Source organism: Salmo salar, chromosome ssa18 (assembly GCF_905237065.1).
Source record: "Salmo salar chromosome ssa18, Ssal_v3.1, whole genome shotgun sequence".
Lineage (NCBI taxonomy): Eukaryota > Metazoa > Chordata > Actinopteri > Salmoniformes > Salmonidae > Salmo > Salmo salar.
In genome coordinates, this window is record NC_059459.1 from 75,603,827 (window position 1) to 75,628,850 (window position 25,024).

Here is a 25,024-nt window from a genome sequence, read left to right on the forward strand (position 1 = left end):
GAGGGATGAAAGAGGGAGAGAGGGGATGAGAGAGGGAGAGAGAGGGATGAAAGAGGGAGAGAGGGGTAGAGAGGGAGAGAGGGGTAGAGAGGGATGAGAGAGGGATGAAAGAGGGAGAGAGAGGGATGAGAGAGGGATGAAAGAGGGAGAGGGGATGAAAGAGGGATGAAAGAGGGATGAGAGAGGGAGAGGGGATGAGAGAGGGAGAGAGAGGGATGAAAGAGGGTGAGAGGGGATGAAAGAGGGATGAAAGAGGGATGAGAGAGGGAAAGAGAGGGATGAAAGGGGTAGAGAGAGGGCTGAAAGAGCGATGAAAGAGGGAGAGAGAGGGATGAAAGGGGTAGAGAGAGGGATGAAAGAGGGAGAGAGAGGGATGAAAGAGGGAGAGAGAGGGATGAAAGAGGGAGAGAGAGGGATGAAAGAGGGAGAGAGAGGGATGAAAGAGGGAGAGAGAGGGATGAAAGAGGGAGAGAGAGGGATGAAAGGGGTAGAGAGAGGGATGAGAGAGGGAAAGAGAGGGATGAAAGAGGGAGAGAGAGGGATGAAAGAGGGAGAGAGAGGAAAGTGGGGGAAAAACAGGGGAAAGCGTTTGAAAAAACTCTTCCTATAAGTGATGTGGACTAACAACACATGATATTACTTAAAACATACAGATGTAGGCTCTTAATTTGAGCTAGTTTGCAGATAATTCTCACATTGCAGATTTACGGTCCAACATATGGCAAACATATACAATTAATCTACTATGAGCTTCTCAAGGCTGAATCCCAAATGATTCACAATGACAAAAGTATCCATGGGAACAAATGGATAAAACATGGATGTGCTGGGTAAAGAATTGTGTTGACAAAGAACTTGATTGTGTTATGAAACCAACCAGCCACTTACCCAAAGTGAACAAACTGAAGTTCCCCCTAGATAAAATAAAGTTATTATATTCTATTCTCCATTCCTAACGATTGTGAACAAAAAGTTACATTTTCCAATACATTTTTTAGTTGTAAATATACAGGAGTCATTTCTACTCTTTTACTTCAGGTTCCAAACCTCACACAATTAATCAATGAAAGAGACGTTGCATAACTTTGGAATGTTATTCGCAAGCTTTGACCGATAAACGTGCCCACGACAGTGTCCAGACAGTTGACTGATTAGAGAGAGGTCAGGGGTTAAAGGTCAAGAGGTTAACATTCTGAAAATAGACATGGATGGAGAAGCACTGAGACTGTTCAGGGTAATGCCTCTTATGTAACCCTGGTGACAAGAGAGAGGAATGTAACACCCTACCACTCCTTCTTCTCTTGTTACTCCTACTCTTCTTCCTATTCCTACTTTTGAATTAGATTTGACTAGATTAGATTTGACTAGATTAGACAAGATTAGATTTGATTTGACCAGATTAGATTTGACTAGATTAGATTTGTGACCGTTGGGTTCTTGGTCCCCTCCCTGACCAAGGCCCTTCTAACCCGATTGCTTCTCTCTGAGATGTATTGAAGTAACACATAGGCTGTAGCTCAGGCCCTGAAGCAAGTATATGCATATTCTTGGTACCATTTGAAAGGAAACACTTTGAAGTTTGTGGAAATGTGAATTGAATGTAGGAGAATGTAACACAATAGATCTGGTAGAAGAAAAGACAAAGAAAAAAACAACCGTTTTATTTTTGAAATTTTTGATATCTTTGAAATGCAACAGAAGGTCCCACATCTAGCCATTACTCTGGTTGTAATTCCGATGGTGTCCACAAGATGGCAGCAGTGTATGTGCAAAGTTTCAGATGGATAACTTGAAGTATGAGCAAACTACATGACATTTAGTGTGAAGTCACCCAAGTACATTTGGGAAAATCATGAAGGAGACATTTATATTCACATTACATTTTTCTGCAAGAATATCGTCACATTTGTATACTTGGACTTTGATTTAGCTTTTCAAGTATTAGTAGCCATATTATAAGTTCAACATTTGCAAACACCCAGTTTTCATAACTTCATAACTCTCCATATTCTTATCATTTTTGTCCAAAAGGAAAAGGCTTGCTGTTGCACAAGGTTAGCAGCTACATTTTGCGACAGATACAGGGATTCCGGAAAGTCCCGTAAAGCCCAGCTCATTGGCTATCTAGCTAGCTTTGTTTGACCACGATTGGTGCTTATTTGACAAAGTTACAGTTGATCATGTGAAGACCGCCCGCGTCATTGGCGTGCCATGAAGGCGTCGTTCTCTGACCAAATTTGGTGTCCTATAGGATATACTACACCCCTAATGATATAGTGAAGTCTGGTTACGTTCTAGGATCTCTGAGGAATAAATACGAACGTGATTTGACTGGTTGAAACTACGTTTAGGGTGAGATTTTCACAGATTCCTTTCTTTGCAAATTGAACGAGTGGAAATACAAAATCAATTGTGCGTGCTATATGGACCTTTTTGGGATATGAACGATGATTTTATCTAACAAAACAACACTTCATGTTATCTCTGGGACCCTTTGGATGATAAATCAGAGCAAGATTTCAGAATATAAGTACACATTTCACCTTCAGAGGTGAATTTATCAAACCTATCGCGGTGAAAAAAGTGTTTTGTTGTTAGGAGCTCTCCTCAAACAATAGCATGGCATTTTTTACGCAGTAATAGCTACTGGAAATTGGACAGTGCATTTATATTAACAAGAATTTTAGCTTTCAGCCGATATAAGACACTTATATCTGCGATCGTGACACACGGCGCTGCATGATTTACAAATGTCCCGTTAACGGGATGCCTATCCCTAATTAATAATCTGGAGATCATATCATAATGTATATCACATCCGTATCATATCACTAATCCCTCTTTATCTTGTTCAATGATATGTATAGAAAAGACATTTAATAAAAAAATATGAATGTTTAAGAAATGTTAATCGTATTATTCCAGGACTATATGTTTGAGTCCGTCCTTTCTAGTATGAACATAGAGTCTACACCTCCTGTCTAGTATGACCATAGAGTCTACTCCTCCTGTCTAGTATGACCATAGAGTCTACACCTCCTGTCTAGTATGACCATAGAGTCTACTCCTCCTTTCTAGTATGAACATAGAGTCTACACCTCCTGTCTAGTATGACCATAGAGTCTACTCCTCCTGTCTAGTATGACCATAGAGTCTACTCCTCCTGTCTAGTATGGCCATAGAGTCTACTTCCCCTTTATAGAATGGCCTTGTACTGTAGTATTTATTCCTTACTCTTAAAGCTCTGGGGACTTCCATCTCATATGCCATAACATATTTCTGTCTTTTAGAATGGCCGTATTTTAACTACTACCCCTTCCTCTGTAGTTCTGGGGATGCTGATTATGAAGATGAGGTCCTTCTCCTCCAGATTCAAACCCCAATTGAGCAATGAAGAGCTTTATTATCTGGAGATAGACCAGCATCGTTTCCTTTCTGGCATGGCCATGGAGTAACAGACCTATCAGTTCTGTACCTCTGGGGATGCTGCTGTTGAAGTCCAGGTCTCTATCCTCGAGCTCTCTCCATCCCTTTCCTACTCTTCTATCTCCCAAGCTCTTCCTCCCCCTCTCCCCCTCTCTTCCTCCCCCTCTCCCCCTCTCTCCATCCCTTTCCTACTCTTCTATCTCCCAAGCTCTTCCTCCCCCTCTCCCCCTCTCCCCCTCTCTCCATCTCTTTCCTACTCTTCTATCTCCCAAGCTCTTCCTCCCCCTCTCGCCCTCTCTCCATCCCTTTCCTACTCTTCTATCTCCCAAGCTCTTTCTCCCCCTCTCCCATCTCTTCCTCCCCCTCTCCCCCTCTCTCCATCTCTTTCCTACTCTTCTATCTCCCAAGCTCTTCCTCCCCCTCTCCCCCTCTCTCCATCTCTTTCCTACTCTTCTATCCCCCAAGCTCTTCCTCCCCCTCTCCCCCTCTCTTCCTCCCCCTCTCCCCCTCTCTCCATCTCTTTCCTACTCTTCTATCTCCCAAGCTCTTTCTCCCCCTCTCCCCCTCTCTTCCTCCCCCTCTCCCCCTCTCTCCATCTCTTTCCTACTCTTCTATCTCCCAAGCTCTTTCTCCCCCTCTCCCCCTCTCTTCCTCTCCCCCTCTCTTTCTCTCCCCCTCTCTTCCTCTCCCCCTCCTCCTCTCTTCCTCCCCCTCTCCCCTCTCTTCTTCCCCCTCTCCCCCTCGCTTTCTCTTCCTCTCCCCCTCTCTTCCTCCCCCTCTCCCCCTCTCTTCCTCCCCCTCTCCCCCTCTCTGCTTTCTCTTCCTCTCCCCCTCTCTTCCTCCCCCGATCTTCCTCCCCCTCTCTTCCTCTCTTCCTCCCCCTCTCCCCCTCTCTTTCTCCCCCTCTCCCCCTCTTTCTCCCCCTCTCTTCCTCTCCCCTCTCTTTCTCCCCTCCTCTCTTTCTCCCCCTCTCTCCCTCTCTTCCTCTCCCCTCTCTTTCTCCCCCTCTCTTCCTCTCCCCCTCTCTTTCTCCCCTCCTCTCTTTCTCCCCCTCTTCCTCTCTTTCTCCCCCTCTCCCCCTCTTTCTCCCCCTCTCCCCTCTCTTTCTCCCCCTCTCCCCTCTCTTCCTCCCCCTCTCCCCCTCTCCCCCTCTCTTCCTCTCCCCCTCCTCCTCTCTTCCTCTTTCTACCACGTATCAGTTCTATACCTCTGGGGATGCTGATGTTGAAGTCCAGGTCCCTCTTCTCCAGATGGTAGCAGGCCACATCCTGTAGCCGGGCTCTCTCCAGCTCAGACAGGCTCTGGATGGGTACTGGCTGCAGACGGACACTCTGGCCCAACATGGTCGCCCAGGTATGGTCACCCTGGAGGAGAGAAAAACAGAAAAAGATAGTGTTAGATGTGTATAAATATGTATATATATAAAACCTTTATTCATGCAAGTTTGTCTCACTGAGATAGACATATTTTTTGGAAGAGAGACCTGTTCAGAGTAATAGAGAGAGAGAGAGTGAGAGGAAAGGAGGGGAAGCGAAGATGAGTGATTTAAGGAGTAGAGAGATGGAAGAGTGTCACGGTTGTCGTAGGGTAGAGAAAAAGACGCAGCGGGAAAATGTACACTCATCTTCTTTTTATTGGTGAAGAAGGAAAACACAATAAACGTATACAGAAAAACACACAAACGAACTGGACAGTCTTGTCAGGCAAACAGCTAAACAAGCACAATCTCCCACAAAAACCCATGAAAAACAAACTCCTAATTATAGGACCCTCAATCAGAGGCAACAATAACCAGCTGCCTCCAATTGAAGGTCCAACCCCAATTAACTACACATAGAAATACAAAAGACTAGATAGAACATATAAAACCCCGAACCACATAAATCAAACACCCCCTGCCACGTCCTGACCAAACTATAATAACAAATAACCCCTATACTGGTCAGGACGTGACAAAGAGGAGTGGAGGGAGAGAGAGAAAAAGAGGTGAGTTGCATATGATAAGGTCATCAGAAAAAAAAGAATGCCAGACAACTAAAAAGAAAAATGCAAATTGATAGTCTCAATATTAAACGAGCACGCATCCACAAGGGTGTGTGCTCAGCCCCCTCCTGTACTCCCTGTTCACCCACGACTACGTGCTCAGCCGCCTCCTGTACTCCCTGTTCACCCACGACTACGTGCTCAGCCGCCTCCTGTACTCCCTGTTCACCCACGACTGCGTGGCCACGCACGCCTCCAACTCAATCATCAAGTTTGCAAATGACACAACAGTAGTGGGCTTGATCACCAACAATGACGAAACAGCCTATAGGGAGGAGGTGAGGGCCCTCGGAGTGTGGTGTCAGGAAAATAACCTCACACTCTACGTCAACAAAACAAAGGAGATGATCGTGGACTTCAGGAAACAGCAGAGGGAGCACCCCCCCATCCACATCGAAGGGACAGTAGTGGAGAAGGTGGCAAGTTTTAAGTTCCTCGGCGTACACATCACAGACAAACTGAAATGGTCCACCCACACAGACAGTGTGGTGAAGAAGGCGCAGCAGCGCCACTTCAACCTCGGGAGGCTGAAGAAATTTGGCTTGTCACCCAAAACCATGATGGGCTGTATCACCGCCTGGTACGGCAACTGCTCCGCCCTCAACCGTAAGACTCTCCAGAGGGTGGTGCGGTCTACACAACGCATCACCGGGGGCAAACTACCTGCCCTCCAGGACACCTACACCACCCGATGTCACAGGAAGGCCAAAAATATCTATCATCAAGTACAACAACCACCCGAGCCACTGTCTGTTCCCACCGCTACCATCCAGAAGGCGAGGTTAGTACAGGTGCATCAAAGCTAGGACCGAGAGACTGAAAAACAGCTTTTATCTCAAGGCCATCAGACTGCTAAACAGCATTCACTAACTCAGAGGCTGCTGCCTACATTGAGACCCAATCACTGGCCACTTTAATAAATTGATCACTTTTCACTTTATACAATTCCACTCTAAATAATGCCACTTTCATAATGTTTACATTTCTTACATTACTCATATCACATGTATGTACTGTATTTTATACCATCTATTGCACCTTGCCTATGCCGCTCGGCCATCGCTCATCCATATACTTACATGTACATATTCTCATTCACCCCTTTAGATTTGTGTGTATTAGGTAGTTGTTGGGGAATTGTTAGATTACTTGTTAGATATTACTGCACGGTCAGAACTAGAAGCAAAAAGCATTTCACTACACTCGCATTAACATCTGCTAACCATGTGTATGTGACAAATAACATGTGATTTGATTTGATTGGAAATGATCCCAAATATAATTTTTTATCAACAACCCACATGGAATATACGACTACGTAATGAACAGAAAACCATAGAAGGTAGATTTTTACAGTTGTCGTCATTGCTGACTGCCACCCATCTGCACTATTATCCAACCATCCAATCCCCGTGGAGTAGGATATACTGTAGATATAGTGTACATCCAAAATGGCACCCTATTCCCAACATAGTGCACTACTTTTTACCAGGGACTATATAAGGAATAGGGTGCCATTTGTGATGCATACATAGCCAGAGGCCTACTGAGAGCTTAACAACATCTCTACTGTATCTCCTGCTTTCCCAAAGAACCTGTTTACAAATATACTGTATGATACCGTAGGAATGACGACTGGGAAATTCCCTTGTCCTCAGTAGGGAGTAAGTTCAGTTTTTTCGTAGTGTGCATTCGTAAATTCACTCTGGCTATCTACTCCGATTTCAGAGTGCTCTCGTCTGAGCGTGCCTGAGCGAACGCTCAACACCAGTTCAATATGGCCGGTGTCAGTAAAAGCGTGCCTGAGCGAACGCTCAACACCTGTTGAATATGGCCGGTGTCAGTAAAAGCATGCCTGAGCGAACGCTCAACACCTGTTGAATATGGCCGGTGTCAGTAAAAGCGTGCCTGAGCGAACGCTCAACACCTGTTGAATATGGCCGGTGTCAGTAAAAGCGTGCCTGAGCGAACGCTCAACACCTGTTGAATATGGCCGGTGTCAGTAAAAGCGTGCCTGAGCGAACGCTCAACACCTGTTGAATATGGCCGGTGTCAGTAAAAGCGTGCCTGAGCGAACGCTCAACACCAGTTCAATATGGCCGGTGTCAGTAAAAGCGTGCCTGAGCGAACGCTCAACACCAGTTCAATATGGCCGGTGTCAGTAAAAGCGTGCCTGAGCGAACGCTCAACACCAGTTCAATATGGCCGGTGTCAGTAAAAGCGTGCCTGAGCGAACGCTCAACACCTGTTGAATATGGCCGGTGTCAGTAAAAGCGTGCCTGAGCGAACGCTCAACACCTGTTGAATATGGCCGGTGTCAGTGAAAGCGTGCCTGAGCGAACGCTCAACACCTGTTGAATATGGCCGGTGTCAGTAAAAGCGTGCCTGAGCGAACGCTCAACACCAGTTCAATATGGCCGGTGTCAGTAAAAGCGTGCCTGAGCGAACGCTCAACACCAGTTCAATATGGCCGGTGTCAGTAAAAGCGTGCCTGAGCGAACGCTCAACACCTGTTGAATATGGCCGGTGTCAGTAAAAGCGTGCCTGAGCGAACGCTCAACACCTGTTGAATATGGCCGGTGTCAGTAAAAGCGTGCCTGAGCGAACGCTCAACACCTGTTGAATATGGCCGGTGTCAGTAAAAGCGTGCCTGAGCGAACGCTCAACACCTGTTGAATATGGCCGGTGTCAGTAAAAGCGTGCCTGAGCGAACGCTCAACACCTGTTGAATATGGCCGGTGTCAGTAAAAGCGTGCCTGAGCGAACGCTCAACACCAGTTCAATATGGCCGGTGTCAGTAAAAGCGTGCCTGAGCGAACGCTCAACACCAGTTCAATATGGCCGGTGTCAGTAAAAGCGTGCCTGAGCGAACGCTCAACACCAGTTCAATATGGCCGGTGTCAGTAAAAGCGTGCCTGAGCGAACGCTCAACACCAGTTCAATATGGCCGGTGTCAGTAAAAGCGTGCCTGAGCGAACGCTCAACACCTGTTGAATATGGCCGGTGTCAGTAAAAGCGTGCCTGAGCGAACGCTCAACACCTGTTGAATATGGCCGGTGTCAGTAAAAGCGTGCCTGAGCGAACGCTCAACACCTGTTGAATATGGCCGGTGTCAGTAAAAGCGTGCCTGAGCGAACGCTCAACACCTGTTGAATATGGCCGGTGTCAGTAAAAGCGTGCCTGAGCGAACGCTCAACACCAGTTCAATATGGCCGGTGTCAGTAAAAGCGTGCCTGAGCGAACGCTCAACACCAGTTCAATATGGCCGGTGTCAGTAAAAGCGTGCCTGAGCGAACGCTCAACACCAGTTCAATATGGCCGGTGTCAGTAAAAGCGTGCCTGAGCGAACGCTCAACACCAGTTCAATATGGCCGGTGTCAGTAAAAGTCGGCAAAAAAGCGTAATTAAATTGTTACCAGCAGCACAGTTACAGTTAACAACGCTCGGGATAACATGAAAACAGCCTAACCAGCTCTGCCAGGGGGAGTAAAATGGTCACAGTTACAGTCACCAACGCTCTGGATAACATGAAAACAGCCTAACCAGCTCTGCCAGGGGGAGTAAAATGGTCACAGTTACAGTCACCAACGCTCTGGATAACATGAAAACAGCCTAACCAGCTCTGCCAGGGGGAGTAAAATGGTCACAGTTACAGTCACCAACGCTCTGGATAACATGAAAACAGCCTAACCAGCTCTGCCAGGGGGAGTAAAATGGTCACAGTTACAGTCACCAACGCTCTGGATAACATGAAAACAGCCTAACCAGCTCTGCCAGGGGGAGTAAAATGGTCAGAGTGAGGTGTTCTCTCATTTATATCTGGAAGTAGCTAGCAATCTAGCCAACATTAGCCAGTTAGCTTGGGTGCTCGACTGCTGTTGCAAGGTCAGTGCTCTCGGATCAACCCTACTCCTCAGGCAGTGTCCAGTGTGCGCTCTGAATTTCTGAAGGGAAAATCTGACAACTCTCTGAATTTACTTATAACGGCCAGAGCGCACTATGAGCGCACTCAGGGACTCCAGATTGAATTTACGAACACACCCTTAGTTGAAACACACACACATCTCATACAGAAGAACAGACATCCATCTATTCTCTCTGTCTTGTGTTGGTTTAGACAGAGGACAAACTTCCTTTTGACCGCTGAAGGCTATGTCTGAGGGATCAATGTCCGGTCATTCTCAGTGTGGAGAAGAGAATAAGGGAGGTCACAACCGGATGACAGTTCAAGGCCCTCTCCCCCTGGGTTAACACTGGACCCACAAGGCTTCGGAATATTTAAAGTGCGTTCCAAATGGCATCATATTCCCTATATAGTGTACACTACTTTTGACCCGGTCCCATAGGGCTCTAGTCAAACGTAGTGCACTATATAGGGAATAGGGTGCCATTTGGGAAGTGGACTCCTCAGAAAAGCATGATGTTTTAATGTGCTATGATATTGTTGTGGGAATACAGTGCATTCGGAAAGTGTTCAGACCCCTTGACTTTTTCCACATCTTGTTATGTTACAGCCTTATTCTAAAATGGATTAAATAAAAACATTTCCTCAGCAATCTACACACATTACCCCACAATGACAATGCAAAAACAGGTTTTTAGATTTAAAAAAAAGTATAACAAATAAAAAAACTGAAATATCTTATTTACATAAGTATTCAGAACCTTTGCTATGAGATTGTCAGAGCAAAAAGATCGAGCAATGAGATCGAAGGAGTTGTCCGTAGAGCTCCGAGATAGTATTGTGTCGAGGCACAGATCTGGGGAAGGGTACCAAAACATTTCTGCAGCATTGAAGGTCCCCAAGAACACAGTGTCCTCCATCTTTCTTAAATGGATGAAGTTTGGAACCCCCAAGACTCTTCCAAGAGCTGGCCGCCCGGCCAAACTGAGCAATCGGGGAAGATGGGCCTTGGTCAGGGAGGTGACCAAGAACCCGATAGAGTTCCTCTGTGGAGATGGGAGAAACTTCCAGAAGGACAACCTTCTCTGCAGCACTCCACCAATCAGGCCTTTATGGTAGAGTGGCCAGACGGAAGCCACTCCTCAGTAAAAGGCACATGACAGCCCACTTGGAGTTTGCCAAAGGGCACCTAAAGACTCTCAGACCATGAGAAACAAGATTCTCTGGTCTGATGAAACCAAGATTAAACTCTTTGGCCTGAATGCCAAGGAGGAAACCGTCTGGAGGAAACCTACGGTGAAGCATGGTGGTGGCAGCATCATGCTGTGGGGATGTTTTCCAGAGGCAGGGAGTGGGAGACTAGTCAGGATTGAGGCAAAGATGAACGGAGCAAAGTACAGAGAGATACTTGATAAAAACCTGCTCCAGAGCGCTCAGGACCTCAGACTGGGGCAAAGGTTCACCTTCCAACAGGACAACAAACTTAAGATACAGCCAAGACAACGCAGGAGTGGCTTCGGGACAAGTCTCTGATTGTCCTTGAGTGGCCCAGCCAGAGCCCGGACTTGAACCCAATCAAACATCTCTGGAGAGACCTGGAAATATCTCCCCATCCAATGCTCCCCATCCAACCTTACATATCTTGAGAGGATCTACAGAGAAAATGGGAGAATCTCTCCAAATACAGGTGTGCCAAGCTTGTAGCGTCATACATAAGAAGACTCGAGGCTGTAATCACTGCCAAAGGTGCTTCAACAAAGTACTCAGAGTAAAGGGTCTGAATACTTATGTAAATGTGATATTTCAGTTTACATTTTTTCATGAATTAGCCAAAATTCCTAAAACTATTTTGTCTTTGTCATTATGGGGTATTGTGTGTAGATTGATTGAAAAAACGATTTAATCAATTTTAGAATAAGGCTGTAACCTAACAAAAAGTCAAGGGGTCTGAATACTTTCCAAAGGCACTGTATGCTGGCCTGGTCCCAGATCTGTTTGTTCTCTTTCCAGCTCTATTGATTTCAATATCAAGCCAAACATCACAGTTCCATAAGGAGTTGGGAAGAGAGCCAAAACAAACTGGTACCCAGGAAGATGCTATTCTAGGATCATAATCAACTGGTCTAGATCATTAGAGTAACTAATGCTGTTCTAGGATCAGAATGAAATGCTGGTTTAGATCTTTAGAGTAACTAATGCTGTTCTAGGATCAGAATGAAATGCTGGTTTAGATCTTTAGAGTAACTAATGCTGTTCTAGGATCAGAATCAACTGGTCTAGATCATTAGAGTAACTAATGCTGTTCTAGGATCAGAATGAAATGCTGGTTTAGATCTTTAGAGTAACTAATGCTGTTCTAGGATCAGAATTAAATGCTGGTTTAGATCTTTAGAGTAACTAATGCTGTTCTAGGATCAGAATGAAATGCTGGTTTAGATCTTTAGAGTAACTAATGGTGTTCTAGGATCAGAATGAAATGCTGGTTTAGATCTTTAGAGTAACTAGTGCTGTTCTAGGATCAGAATTAAATGCTGGTTTAGATCTTTAGAGTAACTAATGCTGTTCTAGGATCAGAATGAAATGCTGGTTTAGATCATTAGAGTAACTAATGCTGTTCTAGGATCCGAATTAAATGCTGGTTTAGATCTTTAGAGTAACTAATGCTGTTCTAGGATCAGAATTAAATGCTGGTCTAGATCATCAGAGTAACTAGTGCTGTTCTAGGATCAGAATTAAATGCTGGTTTAGATCTTTAGAGTAACTAATGCTGTTCTAGGATCAGAATGAAATGCTGGTTTAGATCATTAGAGTAACTAATGCTGTTCTAGGATCAGAATTAAATGCTGGTTTAGATCTTTAGAGTAACTAATGCTGTTCTAGGATCAGAATTAAATGCTGGTTTAGATCATTAGAGTAACTAATGCTGTTCTAGGATCAGAATTAAATGCTGGTCTAGATCATCAGAGTAACTCATGCTGTTATAGAATCCTTTATACATTGAAAAACAGTCCAAGGTAACAGTGTAGCCATATGAAGTAATGTAGCCTAATATGTGTAGAATAATCAACGAAAGGTTATTCTTACTATGGAAATAATGAACAACGTTGACGGTGCATTCCACGACGCACTAGCGGTTTACTAGATAGCTACGGTAGTTACCGTGGTAACCAAACAAACAGACGTGCTAAGCGTCAGTCCTGTCTTGCTATTATGAAAATCTAATTCAACAATGCCAATAATTATTTAAATTTGACTTTTGCTTTCAAAATCAGCTCAAACATAGAACATGTAAGAATGAACTAAAACCCTTGAATTATACCGTGCTGATATACTGTGCATTATAGGGAAATAATGCACACTCTAGAATGCCTTTAAAGACAATCAGAAACGAGTATTCAACAATGCCATGTTATAAAATGTATTTTAAACTGGGTGGTTCGAGCCTTGAATGCTGATTGGCTGACAGATGTGGTATATCAGACCGTGAACCATAGTTATGACTAGACGTTTATTTTTACTGCTCTAATTACATTGGTTACCAGTTTAAAATAGCAATAAGGCACCTTGGGGGTTTGTGGTATATAACTAATATACCACAGCTAAGGGCTGTATCCAGGCACTCCGAGTTGCGTCGTGCGTCAGAACATCCCTTAGCCATGTTATATTGGAAATATGCCACGCCCCCTTGGGCCTTATTGCTTAAATATAGTTGTATTAACATGGTAAGGATATAGAGAGATGGAATGGTATTAACATGGTAAGGATATAGAGAGATGGAATGGTATTAACATGGTAAGGATATAGAGAGATGGAGTGGTATTAACATGGTAAGGATATAGAGAGATGGAGTGGTATTAACATGGTAAGGATATAGAGAGATGGAATGGTATTAACATGGTAAGGATATAGAGAGATGGAATGGTATTAACATGGTAAGGATATAGAGAGATGGAATGTTATTAACATGGTAAGGGGGTAGAGAGATGGAATGGTATTAACATGGTAAGGATATAGAGAGATGGAATGGTATTAACATGGTAAGGATATAGAGAGATGGAATGGTATTAACATGGTAAGGATATAGAGAGATGGAATGTTATTAACATGGTAAGGATATAGAGAGATGGAATGGTATTAACATGGTAAGGATATAGAGAGATGGAATGGTATTAACATGGTAAGGATATAGAGAGATGGAATGGTATTAACATGGTAACGATATAGAGAGATGGAATGGTATTAACATGGTAAGGGGGTAGAGAGATGGAATGTTATTAACATGGTAACGATATAGAGAGATGGAATGATATTAACATGGTAAGGATATAGAGAGATGGAATGGTATTAACATGGTAAGGATATAGAGAGATGGAATGATATTAACATGGTAAGGATATAGAGAGATGGAATGGTATTAACATGGTAAGGATATAGAGAGATGGAATGGTATTAACATGGTAAGGATATAGAGAGATGGAATGGTATTAACATGGTAAGGATATAGAGAGATGGAATGGTATTAACATGGTAACGATATAGAGAGATGGAATGGTATTAACATGGTAAGGATATAGAGAGATGGAATGGTATTAACATGGTAAGGATATAGAGAGATGGAGTGGTATTAACATGGTAAGGATATAGAGAGATGGAATGATATTAACATGGTAAGGATATAGAGAGATGGAATGGTATTAACATGGTAAGGATATAGAGAGATGGAATGGTATTAACATGGTAAGGATATAGAGAGATGGAATGGTATTAACATGGTAAGGATATAGAGAGATGGAATGGTATTAACATGGTAAGGATATAGAGAGATGGAATGGTATTAACATGGTAAGGATATAGAGAGATGCAATGGTATTAACATGGTAAGGGGGTAGAGAGGAATTACTTCTCAACAGTCCATTCCTGGGTAATTGCCAGGCAATATAAATGGAATGGGCACAGGATGGAGGGACTTAGGGAGGTATTGCATGACAAATAAAAACAGAGAGGAAAGCAAAGAAAGGGAGTAAGAAAGAATAAAGAGAGAGAAAGAAGATACAAATTACTCATTAAGAGGTGTTTTCTTTGATGGTGGATTATGGTGACAACCTGGTAAGTCAAAACACACTTGTGTGTGTGTGTGTACAGTATATGTGAGTATGTGTGTGTGTGCTTTCATGAGGTGTGTGTGTGTGTGTGTGTGTGTGTGTGTGTGTGTGTGTGTGTGTGTGTGTGTGTGTGTGTGTGTGTGTGTGTGCACAGTTTTCTCTAGTGGCATTTCAGTAAAACAATAAATTAAGCAGCTTTTCCCAGTCTAGGCTGAGCCTCCACCATAACATGAAATATACAGCAGAAGTGACAGACCAAAGACTGAACCAAGAACCCCCTGCTCTATTAATACAGCTAAAACTGAACCAACAACCCTCTGTTATAATACTACAGCTAATACTGAACCCCCTGCTCTATTACTACAGCTAAAACGGAACCAACAACCATCTGTTATAATACTACAGCTAATACTGAACCCCCTGCTCTATTAATACAGCTAAAACGGAACCAACAACCCTCTGTTATAATACTACAGCTAATACTGAACCCCCTGCTCTATTACTACAGCTAAAACGGAACCAACAACCCTCTGTTATAATACTACAGCTAATACTGAACCCCCTGCTCTATTAATACAGCTAAAACGGAACCAACAACCCTCTGTTATAATACTACAGCTAATACTGAACCCCCTGCTCTATTACTACAGCTAAAACGGAACCAACAACCCTCTGTTATAATACTACAGCTAATACTGAACCCCCTGCTCTATTACTACAGCTAAAACGGAACCAACAACCCTCTGTTATAATACTACAGCTAATACTGAACCCCCTGCTCTATTACTACAGCTAAAACGGAACCAACAACCCTCTGTTATAATACTACAGCTAATACTGAACCCCCTGCTCTATTACTACAGCTAAAACGGAACAAAGAACCCCCTGGTATATTACTACAGCTAATACTGAACCTATAACCCCCTGGTATATTACTACAGCTAATACTGAACCCCTGGTAGATTACTACAGCTAATACTAAACCCCCTGCTCTATTACTACAGCTAATACTGAACCTCCTGGTATATTACTACAGCTAATACTAAACCCCCTGATCTATTACTACAGTTAATACTGAACCAATTACCCCCTGGTATATTACTACAGCTAATACTAAACCCCTGGTAGATTACTACAGCTAATACTGACTCCCATGGTAAATTATTACAGCTAATACTGAATCCCCTGGTATATTGCTACAGCTAATACTGAATCACCTGTTCTATTACTACAGTTAATACAGAACCCCCTGGTATATTACTACAGCTGATACTAAACCCCCTGGTATATCAGTACAGCTAATACTAAACCCCCTGGTATATTACTACAGCTGATACTGAACCCCCTGGTATATTACTACAGCTAATACTGAACCCCCTGGTATATTACTACATCTAATACTGAACCAACAACCCCCTGGTATATTACTACAGCTAATACTGAACCAACAACCCCCTGGTATATTACTGCAGATAATACTGAACCAACAACCCCCTGGTATATTACTACAGCTAATACTGAACCGCCTAGTATATTACTACAGCTATAACTGAACCAACAACCCCCTGGTATATTACAACAGCTAATACTGAACCCCCTGGTCTATTACTACAGCTAATACTAAACCCCCTGGTATATCAGTACAGCTAATACTGAACCCCCTGGTCTATTACTACAGCTAATACTAAACCCCCTGGTATATCAGTACAGCTAATACTGAACCCCCTGGTCTATTACTACAGCTGATACTGAACCCCCTGGTATATTACTACAGCTAATACTGAACCCCCTGGTATATTACTACATCTAATACTGAACCAACAACCCCCTGGTATATTACTACAGCTAATACTGAACCAACAACCCCCTGGTATATTACTGCAGATAATACTGAACCAACAACCCCCTGGTATATTACTACAGCTAATACTGAACCGCCTAGTATATTACTACAGCTATAACTGAACCAACAACCCCCTGGTATATTACAACAGCTAATACTGAACCCCCTGGTCTATTACTACAGCTAATACTAAACCCCCTGGTATATCAGTACAGCTAATACTGAACCCCCTGGTCTATTACTACAGCTAATACTAAACCCCCTGGTATATCAGTACAGCTAATACTGAACCCCCTGGTCTATTACTACAGCTAATACTGAAGCCCCTGGTCTATTACTACAGCTAATACTGAACCCCCTGGTCTATTACTACAGCTAATTCTGAACCCCCTGGTATATTACTACAGCTAATACTGAACCCCCTGGTATATTACTACAGCTAAGGTAGCTCTGCTCCAAGAACCTGGCCTTTCCACTGGCTTTACAGTGGGCTGTTTATGTTGAGTGGTTATATGGACTGTGTATGTGTATGTGTGTGATTGGGCGGGTGTTGCGAGTGTATGTCAGGATTCTGGAACCATTGTTAGAAGGTTGTATACTTTCTCATGACGATATGGTTCTGTTCTGTTGAACAATTATTAGTGTTAGGTGACCCGATGAATCCTCGTATGCTTGACTGATGGGATATGAATCATTTCATTTCCATCACTACCAGGCTGTTCCGTTTATTTTTTTCTCCATTTCGTTTTTTTTAATTTGTTTGTCATGTCAGCACCCGAGACAGATTTCCACTGGAGTCATCACCACTCTACCTGCCTGACCGGGCCGGAGTCAAAGGTCAGAGGTCGTCACACATGTCATGTGATAGGAGTGCGGTAAGTTGAGCCATTTTTTACATTCAGCATCACTCCATCAAGGGAAATATAGTATTCCTTCTAACAGATATCTACATATATTGCAGGAGGTTCTGCATCCCTGGAAATAATCAGATTTGATATAAATATAAATGTTTTGAAAACATAGCTTGTCCAAAAAAAAGGAGTCTCTTGGGCACACGTTTGGCTGCCTTGGGGTAAGTGGGTGAAGATGTCCTGTGACAGTGGGTGAAGGTGTCCTGTGACAGTGGGTGAAGATGTCCTGTGACAGTGGGTGAAGGTGTCCTGTGACAGTGGGTGAAGGTGTCCTGTGACAGTGGGTGAAGATGCTAATAGGTCAAAGTTGAATTTATGGAATGGGGTGTGGTATATTGTATACCTTAAATGTATGCCTGCATTCTGATACAGTTGATTCAGTTGATACAGTTGAAGTCTACATTTTCATACACAAGTCATTAAAACTAGTTTTTCAACCGCGCCACAAATTTCTTGTTAACCAACTATAGTTTTGGAAAGTCGGTTAGGACATCTGCTTTGTGCATGACACAATAATTTTTTTCAACAATTGTTTACAGATTATTATAATCTTATAATTCACTGTATCACCATTCCAGTTGGTCAGAGGTTTACGTACACTAAGTTGACTGTGCCTTTAAACAGCTTGGAGAAGTCCAGAAATGATGTCATGGCTTTAGAAGCTTCTGATAGGCTAATTGACATAATTTGAGTCAATTGGAGGTGTACCTGTGGATGTATTTCAAGGGCTACCTTCAAACTCAGTGCCTCTGTGCTTGACATCAGGGGAAAATCCAAAGAAATCAGCCAAGACCTTAGAAAATAAATTGTAGACCTCCACAAGTCTGGTTCATCCTTGGGAGCAATTTACAAACGCCTGAAGGTCCCACATTCATCTGTACAAACAATAGTACGCAAGTATAAACACCACGGGACCACTCAGGATGGAGACATGTTCTGTCTCCTAGAGATGAACGTACTATGGTGCAAAAAGTGCAAATCAATACCAGAACAACAGCAAAGGACCTTGTGAAGATGCTGGATGAAACAGGTACAAAAGTATCTATATCCACAGTAAAACAAGTCCTATATCGACATAACGTGTAAGGCCACTCAGCAAGGAAGAAGCCACTGCTCCAAAACCGCCATAAAAAAGCCAGACTACGGTTTGCAACTGCACATAGATCGTACTTTTTGGAGAAATGTCCTCTGGTCTGATGAAACAAAAATAGAACTGTTTGGTCATAAGGACCGTGAAGCACGGGGGGGGGGGGGGCAGCATCATGTTGTGGGGGTGCTTTGCTGCAGGAGGGACTGGTGCACTTCACAAAATAGATGGCACATTGAGGAAGGACGATTAGGTGGATATATTGAAGCAACATTTGAAGACATCAGTCAGGAAGTTAAAGCTTGGTCGCAAATGGGTCTTCCAAATGGACAATGACCCCAAGCATACTTCCAAAGTTGTGGCCCAATGGCTTAAGGACAACAAAGTCAAGGTATTGGAGTGGCCATCACAAAGCCCTGACCTCAATCCTATAGAACATTTGTGGGCAGAATTGAAAAAGTGTGTGCGAGCAAGGAGGCCTACAAACCTGACTCAGTTACACCAGCTCTGTCAGGAGGAATGGGCCAAAATTCACAAAACGTATTGTGGGAAGCTTGTGGAAGGCTACCCAAAACGTTTGACCCAAGTTAAACAATTTAAAGGCAATGCTACCAAATACTAATTGAGTGTATGAAAACTTCTGAATGTGATGAAAGAAATAAAAGCTGAAATAAATCATTCTCTCTACTATTATTCTGACATTTCACATTCTTAAAATAAAGTGGTGATCCTAACTGACCTAAAACAGGGAATTTGTAATAGGATTAATAGGAATTGTGACAAACTGAGTTGAAATGTATTTGGCTAAGGTGTATGTAAACTTCCGACTTTAACTGTAGATCTCTGTGTTCAATACCACTGAACCTTCCATTTTTTCACCAGTTGTCTGTGACAGAGACGTTGTTTCAATGTGCCAATTCGTGGTCAAGTTCTCTGCATTTGAGGATACTTAGCCCAGGAAACTGGTCCGTGAGATATTTTTAACATGCTCAGACTCCATGTCATTAGATAAGACCTTGTGTGTCTCCGCCACACTGTCATAACCTCTCTTTCACACGGTACATATACATTCGATTTATTTTGTCAATGTGACTCTTCAGTGTCATTCAGTCTATTTTTTCATCTCTTTCTGCTGCTCAAATGGATTTCTTCCCTTCTCTCACTTCCTTGGCAACAGGAACAACAGCAACAGCAACAGCAACAGTAACTTCCTTAACAACAGGACCCTGAACAGCTTCTACCCCCAAGCCATAAGACTGATAAAAAGTTAGTTGAATAGTTAACTAAATAGCTACCCGAACTATCTGCATTGACGCTTTTAGCACTAACGTTTTTAACTCATCACATACTGTACTCAGCTGCTATTGTTTACTATCGTCACTTTATTCCTAATTATATGTACATACAGTATTTACCTCAATTACCCAGTACCCCTGCACATTGACTCGGTACTGGTACTCTCTCTCTCTCTTCCCTGTGTATATAGCCAAGTTATCGTTACTTATTGTGTATTTATTGTGTATTTATTATTACATGTTTTACTTTTCTATTATTTCTCTATTTTCTTTCTCTCTGTGTTGTTGGGAAGAGCCCGTAGGTAAACATTTCACTGTTAGTCCACACCTGTTGTTTACGAAGCATGTGACAAATAACATTTGATTTGATTGAATTTGATATGGCAGCTCTCTCAAGAACCTCAAGGGGGGCTAGACCCCTGCTTGTTGTATCTGTGTATACATGGGACATGATGAAAGAGGAAGGATACCTAGTCAGCTGTACAACTGAATGTATTCAACTGAAATGTGTCCTCCGCATGTAACCCAACCCCTCTGATGTCTGCTCTGTAACGACAGAAATGCCGCTTGAGTTAATATGCATGACACATTGCAAAACTGCAACGTAATATTATGTTTATAACTGACCAATTGTAGTCATCATTTGTATGGCTCAACTTATCCCATGGCCATTGGCTCAACTACACCAAGGCAAACATTTTGACTATATTAGCCCACACAGCTACAAGGATGCACGTTCATGCTAGGTTTAAAACAGTATTAAAATAATCTACATTGGTTTAGATACACGCATAATAAATCCACAACATAATACATTAATTTGACTTGGTCAAATCAGTTTGTTGGACCTAACTTGCGTGTGGTTTCTTCCTTCACAGACTCCATGAAATTATGACCTCTTCCTAAATATTTGGTCGCATGGTGAATTTTGTGTATGGTTTCCTAGAAACAAGGGGTGGCTCAACTTCCCTAATCCCACTCTCCCCTACTAAACAGTGGTGTGTCGTGCAAAATAACAGATAGTGTCAGAAAAGTTGTCACCGATCCGTTCAGGAAAAGACATTCAGGCTTTCAAACAATGACCGTAGTCTATAGTAGTGTAGTCATTTCTATTCTTCTTCTATTGCTGTCTGGATTGGTAGCTGTGGACTCTCTCTCTCTCTCTTTCCCTCTGTATTTCTCACTTCCTCTCTTTCTCTATCTCTCCCCATTTCTGTCACGAGGGACCCACCCTCTCTGTCTGTTGTCTGGTGAAGTTTATGAGCTGGTGAAGTTTATGAGCTGTCTTCTTGTTTTTCTCTCTCTCTCCCCCTCTTTTTCCCTCCTCTCCCCCTCTCCTCCTCTCCCCCACAACCCCCCTCTCCCTCTCCCAATCTCTCTCTCCACCTCTCCCCCTCAACCCCCTCTCTCTCTCCCCCTCTTCTCCCCCTCTCTCTCTCTCTCTCTCTCTCCCCCCCTCTCTCTCTGAGGGGTTCCAGTCCATGGCAGGAAGCAACACAATACAAAACACATGATGAAAACACCCTTAACTACATACACAGGAAGACAGAGGCAATGAATGGTAAAGAAACCACAACATGCACACACAGAAACATGCAGGCATGAACACACACACACATACACATACACAAACACACACACATACACACATGGCTATTTGTGTACTTACGCATATGTACAGTATTCGCCTGTGAGGAAATTGTAGTAACGCTTAATCATCTCCACAGAAATGAAAAACCCAGAACAGAGTCATGCCTCAGGTTAGCACTGTGACTTTCTATAAACATGCTCAACGTGCACGTACAGGTATGGCATGTCATTATTTCCCTCTTTCCCTACTTCAATATAACCAATCCAGCACTGCTTACGAGAGAGAGAAAGAAAAGAGAGAGAGAGAGAGAGAGAGAGAGAGAGAGAGAGAGAAATATATATATAAAATGCAATAAAGAAAATACAGAAAAAAATTCAATAAATAGAAAGTAAGAAACAAAGTAAATAAGAAAGAAAGACGTAGACCTCTGTTTGGATGTATCTGATGTTTTCTGTGACCTGAGCCAACTCAAGCAAACAAAACTGCCAGTGAGCTAAAGACGTGGGCACTTTCATTCCTTTCTTCTCTCTCTCAGGACAACCTGAGAGCTTATGGCTCTAGAAATCAATTTTAAAAAGCCTGACTACTATAGTTTTCATGCCCAGACAAACAGAGGATGTGTACACAGGTAGCCTAGTGGTTAGAGTGTAGGGGTGACAGGTAGCCTAGTGGTTAGAGTGTAGGGGCGACAGGTAGCCTAGTGGTTAGAGTGTAGAGGTGACAGGTAGCCTAGCGGTTAGAGTGTAGGGGCGACAGGTAGACTAGCGGTTAGAGTGTAGGGGCGGCAGGTAGACTAGTGGTTAGAGTGTAGGGGCGGCAGGTAGCCTGGTGGTTAGAGTGTAGGGGTGACAGGTAGCCTAGTGGTTAGAGTGTAGGGGTGACAGGTAGACTAGTGGTTAGAGTGTAGGGGCGGCAGGTAGACTGGTGGTTAGAGTGTAGGGGTGACAGGTAGCCTAGCGGTTAGAGTGTAGGGGCGGCAGGTAGACTAGCGGTTAGAGTGTAGGGGCGGCAGGTAGACTAGCGGTTAGAGTGTAGGGGCGGCAGGTAGACTAGCGGTTAGAGTGTAGGGGCGACAGGTAGACTAGCGGTTAGAGTGTAGGGGCGGCAGGTAGACTAGCGGTTAAAGTGAAGGGGCGGCAGGTAGACTAGTGGTTAGAGTGTAGGGGCGGCAGGTAGCCTAGTGGTTAGAGTGTAGGGGCGGCAGGTAGACTAGTGGTTAGAGTGTAGGGGCGGCAGGTAGACTAGTGGTTATAGTGTAGGGGTGGCAGGTAGCCTAGTGGTTAGAGTGTAGGGGCGACAGGTAGACTAGTGGTTAGATTGTAGAGGTGACAGGTAGACTAGTGGTTAGAGTGTAGGGGTGACAGGTAGACTAGTGGTTAGAGTGTAGGGGCGGCAGGTAGACTAGTGGTTAGAGTGTAGGGGCGACAGGTAGACTAGTGGTTAGAGTGTAGGGGCGGCAGGTAGACTAGTGGTTAGAGTGTAGGGGCGGCAGGTAGACTAGTGGTTAGATTGTAGAGGTGACAGGTAGCCTAGTGGTTAGAGTGTAGGGGCGACAGGTAGCCTAGCGGTTAGAGTGTAGGGGCGGCAGGTAGACTAGCGGTTAGAGTGTAGGGGCGGCAGGTAGACTAGCGGTTAGAGTGTAGGGGCGACAGGTAGACTAGCGGTTAGAGTGTAGGGGCGGCAGGTAGACTAGCGGTTAAAGTGAAGGGGCGGCAGGTAGACTAGTGGTTAGAGTGTAGGGGCGGCAGGTAGACTAGTGGTTAGAGTGTAGGGGCGACAGGTAGACTAGTGGTTAGAGTGTAGGGGCGACAGGTAGCCTAGTGGTTAGAGTGTAGGGGCGGCAGGTAGACTAGTGGTTATAGTGTAGGGGTGGCAGGTAGCCTAGTGGTTAGAGTGTAGGGGCGACAGGTAGACTAGTGGTTAGATTGTAGAGGTGACAGGTAGACTAGTGGTTAGAGTGTAGGGGTGACAGGTAGACTAGTGGTTAGAGTGTAGGGGCGGCAGGTAGACTAGTGGTTAGAGTGTAGGGGTGACAGGTAGACTAGTGGTTAGAGTGTAGGGGCGGCAGGTAGACTAGTGGTTAGAGTGTAGGGGTGACAGGTAGCCTAGTGGTTAGAGTGTAGGGGCGGCAGGTAGACTGGTGGTTAGAGTGTAGGGGTGGCAGGTAGCCTGGTGGTTATAGTGTAGGGGTGACAGGTAGCCTAGTGGTTAGAGTGTAGGGGTGGCAGGTAGCCTAGTGGTTAGAGTGTAGGGGTGACAGGTAGACTAGTGGTTAAAGTGTAGGGGTGACAGGTAGACTAGTGGTTAGAGTGTGGGGGCGGCAGGTAGACTAGTGGTTAGAGTGTAGGGGCGACAGGTAGACTAGTGGTTAGAGTGTAGGGGCGGCAGGTAGACTAGTGGTTAGAGTGTAGGGGTGACAGGTAGACTAGTGGTTAAAGTGTAGGGGTGACAGGTAGACTAGTGGTTAGAGTGTAGGGGCGGCAGGTAGACTGGTGGTTAGAGTGTAGGGGTGACAGGTAGCCTAGTGGTTAGAGTGTAGGGGTGACAGGTAGCCTAGTGGTTAGAGTGTAGTGGTGACAGGTAACCTAGTGGTTAGAGTGTAGTGGTGACAGGTAGCCTAGTGGTTAGAGCATTGGGCCAGTAACTGAAAGGTTGCTGGATCGAATCCCAGAGCTGACAAGGTAAACATCTGTTATTCTGCCCCTGAACAAGACAGTTAACCCACTGTTCCCTGGGTGCTGTGGATGTGGATTTAACCTCTCTGATTCCGAGGGTTGAGTTAAATGTGGAAGATGCATTCAGTTGTACAACTGACTAGGTATCCCCCTTCTATCCTTTATGAGGAGAGAAAAGTGCTGCATTTAAGGTGAGGTTACTTTAGGGATCTGTTCAGGTGGCCTGATTCCTCTCATCAGAAATCACAGTGGCAGCCTCTGTGTCTCAGCCTCAGTGAGGTTTGTGCATGTGTGTGTGTGTGCTCACTTTGTGTAACTGTAGACTAACAGCTCTGTCTGTAACTGTAGACTAAATCTATTCTCTCCTCTATTCTCTCTATTCTCTCCTCTATTCTCTCCTCTATTCTCTCCTCAATTCTCTCCTCAATTCTCTCCTCTATTCTCTCCTCTATTCTCTCCTCTATTCTCTCCTCTATTCTCACCTCTATTCTCACCTCTATTCTCTCCTCTATTCTCTCCTCTATTCTCTCTATTCTCTCTATTCTCTCCTCTATTCTCTCTATTCTCTCCTCTATTCTCTCTATTCTCTCCTCTATTCTCTCTATTCTCTCCTCTATTCTCTCTATTCTCTCCTATATTCTCTCTATTCTCTCCTCCATTCTCTCCTCTATTCTCTCTATTCTCTCCTCTATTCTCTCTATTCTCTCCTCTATTCTCTCCTCTATTCTCTCTAATCTCTCCTCTATTCTCTCCTCTATTCTCTCTATTCTCTCCTCTATTCTCTCCTCTATTCTCTCCTCTATTCTCTCCTCTATTCTCTCCTCAATTCTCTCCTCTATTCTCTCTATTCTCTCTATTCTCTCTATTCTCTCCTCTATTCTCCTCTCAATTCTCTCCTCTATTCTCTCTATTCTCTCCTCTATTCTCTCTATTCTCTCCTCTATTCTCTCTATTCTCTCCTCTATTCTCTCCTCTATTCTCTCCTCTATTCTCTCCTCTATTCTCTCTATTCTCTCCTCTATTCTCTCCTCTATTCTCTCCTCTACTCTCTCCTCTATTCTCTCCTCTACTGACCCAGACTATTGTACAGATCATTGATAGTTCACTCCAAAGAGGCATAGACTATAGTTAGACAACAGGCATGAAA

General features: G+C 43.9%; 1 protein-coding gene across 4 annotated transcripts in view; it reads right to left on the reverse strand.

The window, feature by feature from the left end:
- The window catches only part of LOC106577881 (rho GTPase-activating protein 6), a 128,105-nt gene that overhangs the window by 49,106 nt on the left and 53,975 nt on the right, over nucleotides 1-25,024 (reverse strand). For 3 of the 4 annotated variants that reach the window (XM_045701570.1, XM_045701569.1, XM_014156301.2), the window contains exon 2: nucleotides 4,634-4,790. In XM_045701570.1, the coding sequence (XP_045557526.1) occupies nucleotides 4,634-4,790 (157 nt within the window). Of the gene's footprint in view, nucleotides 1-4,633; nucleotides 4,791-21,280; nucleotides 21,471-25,024 lie in introns of those variants that run through there. The other variant, XM_014156302.2, reaches the window with a different exon arrangement.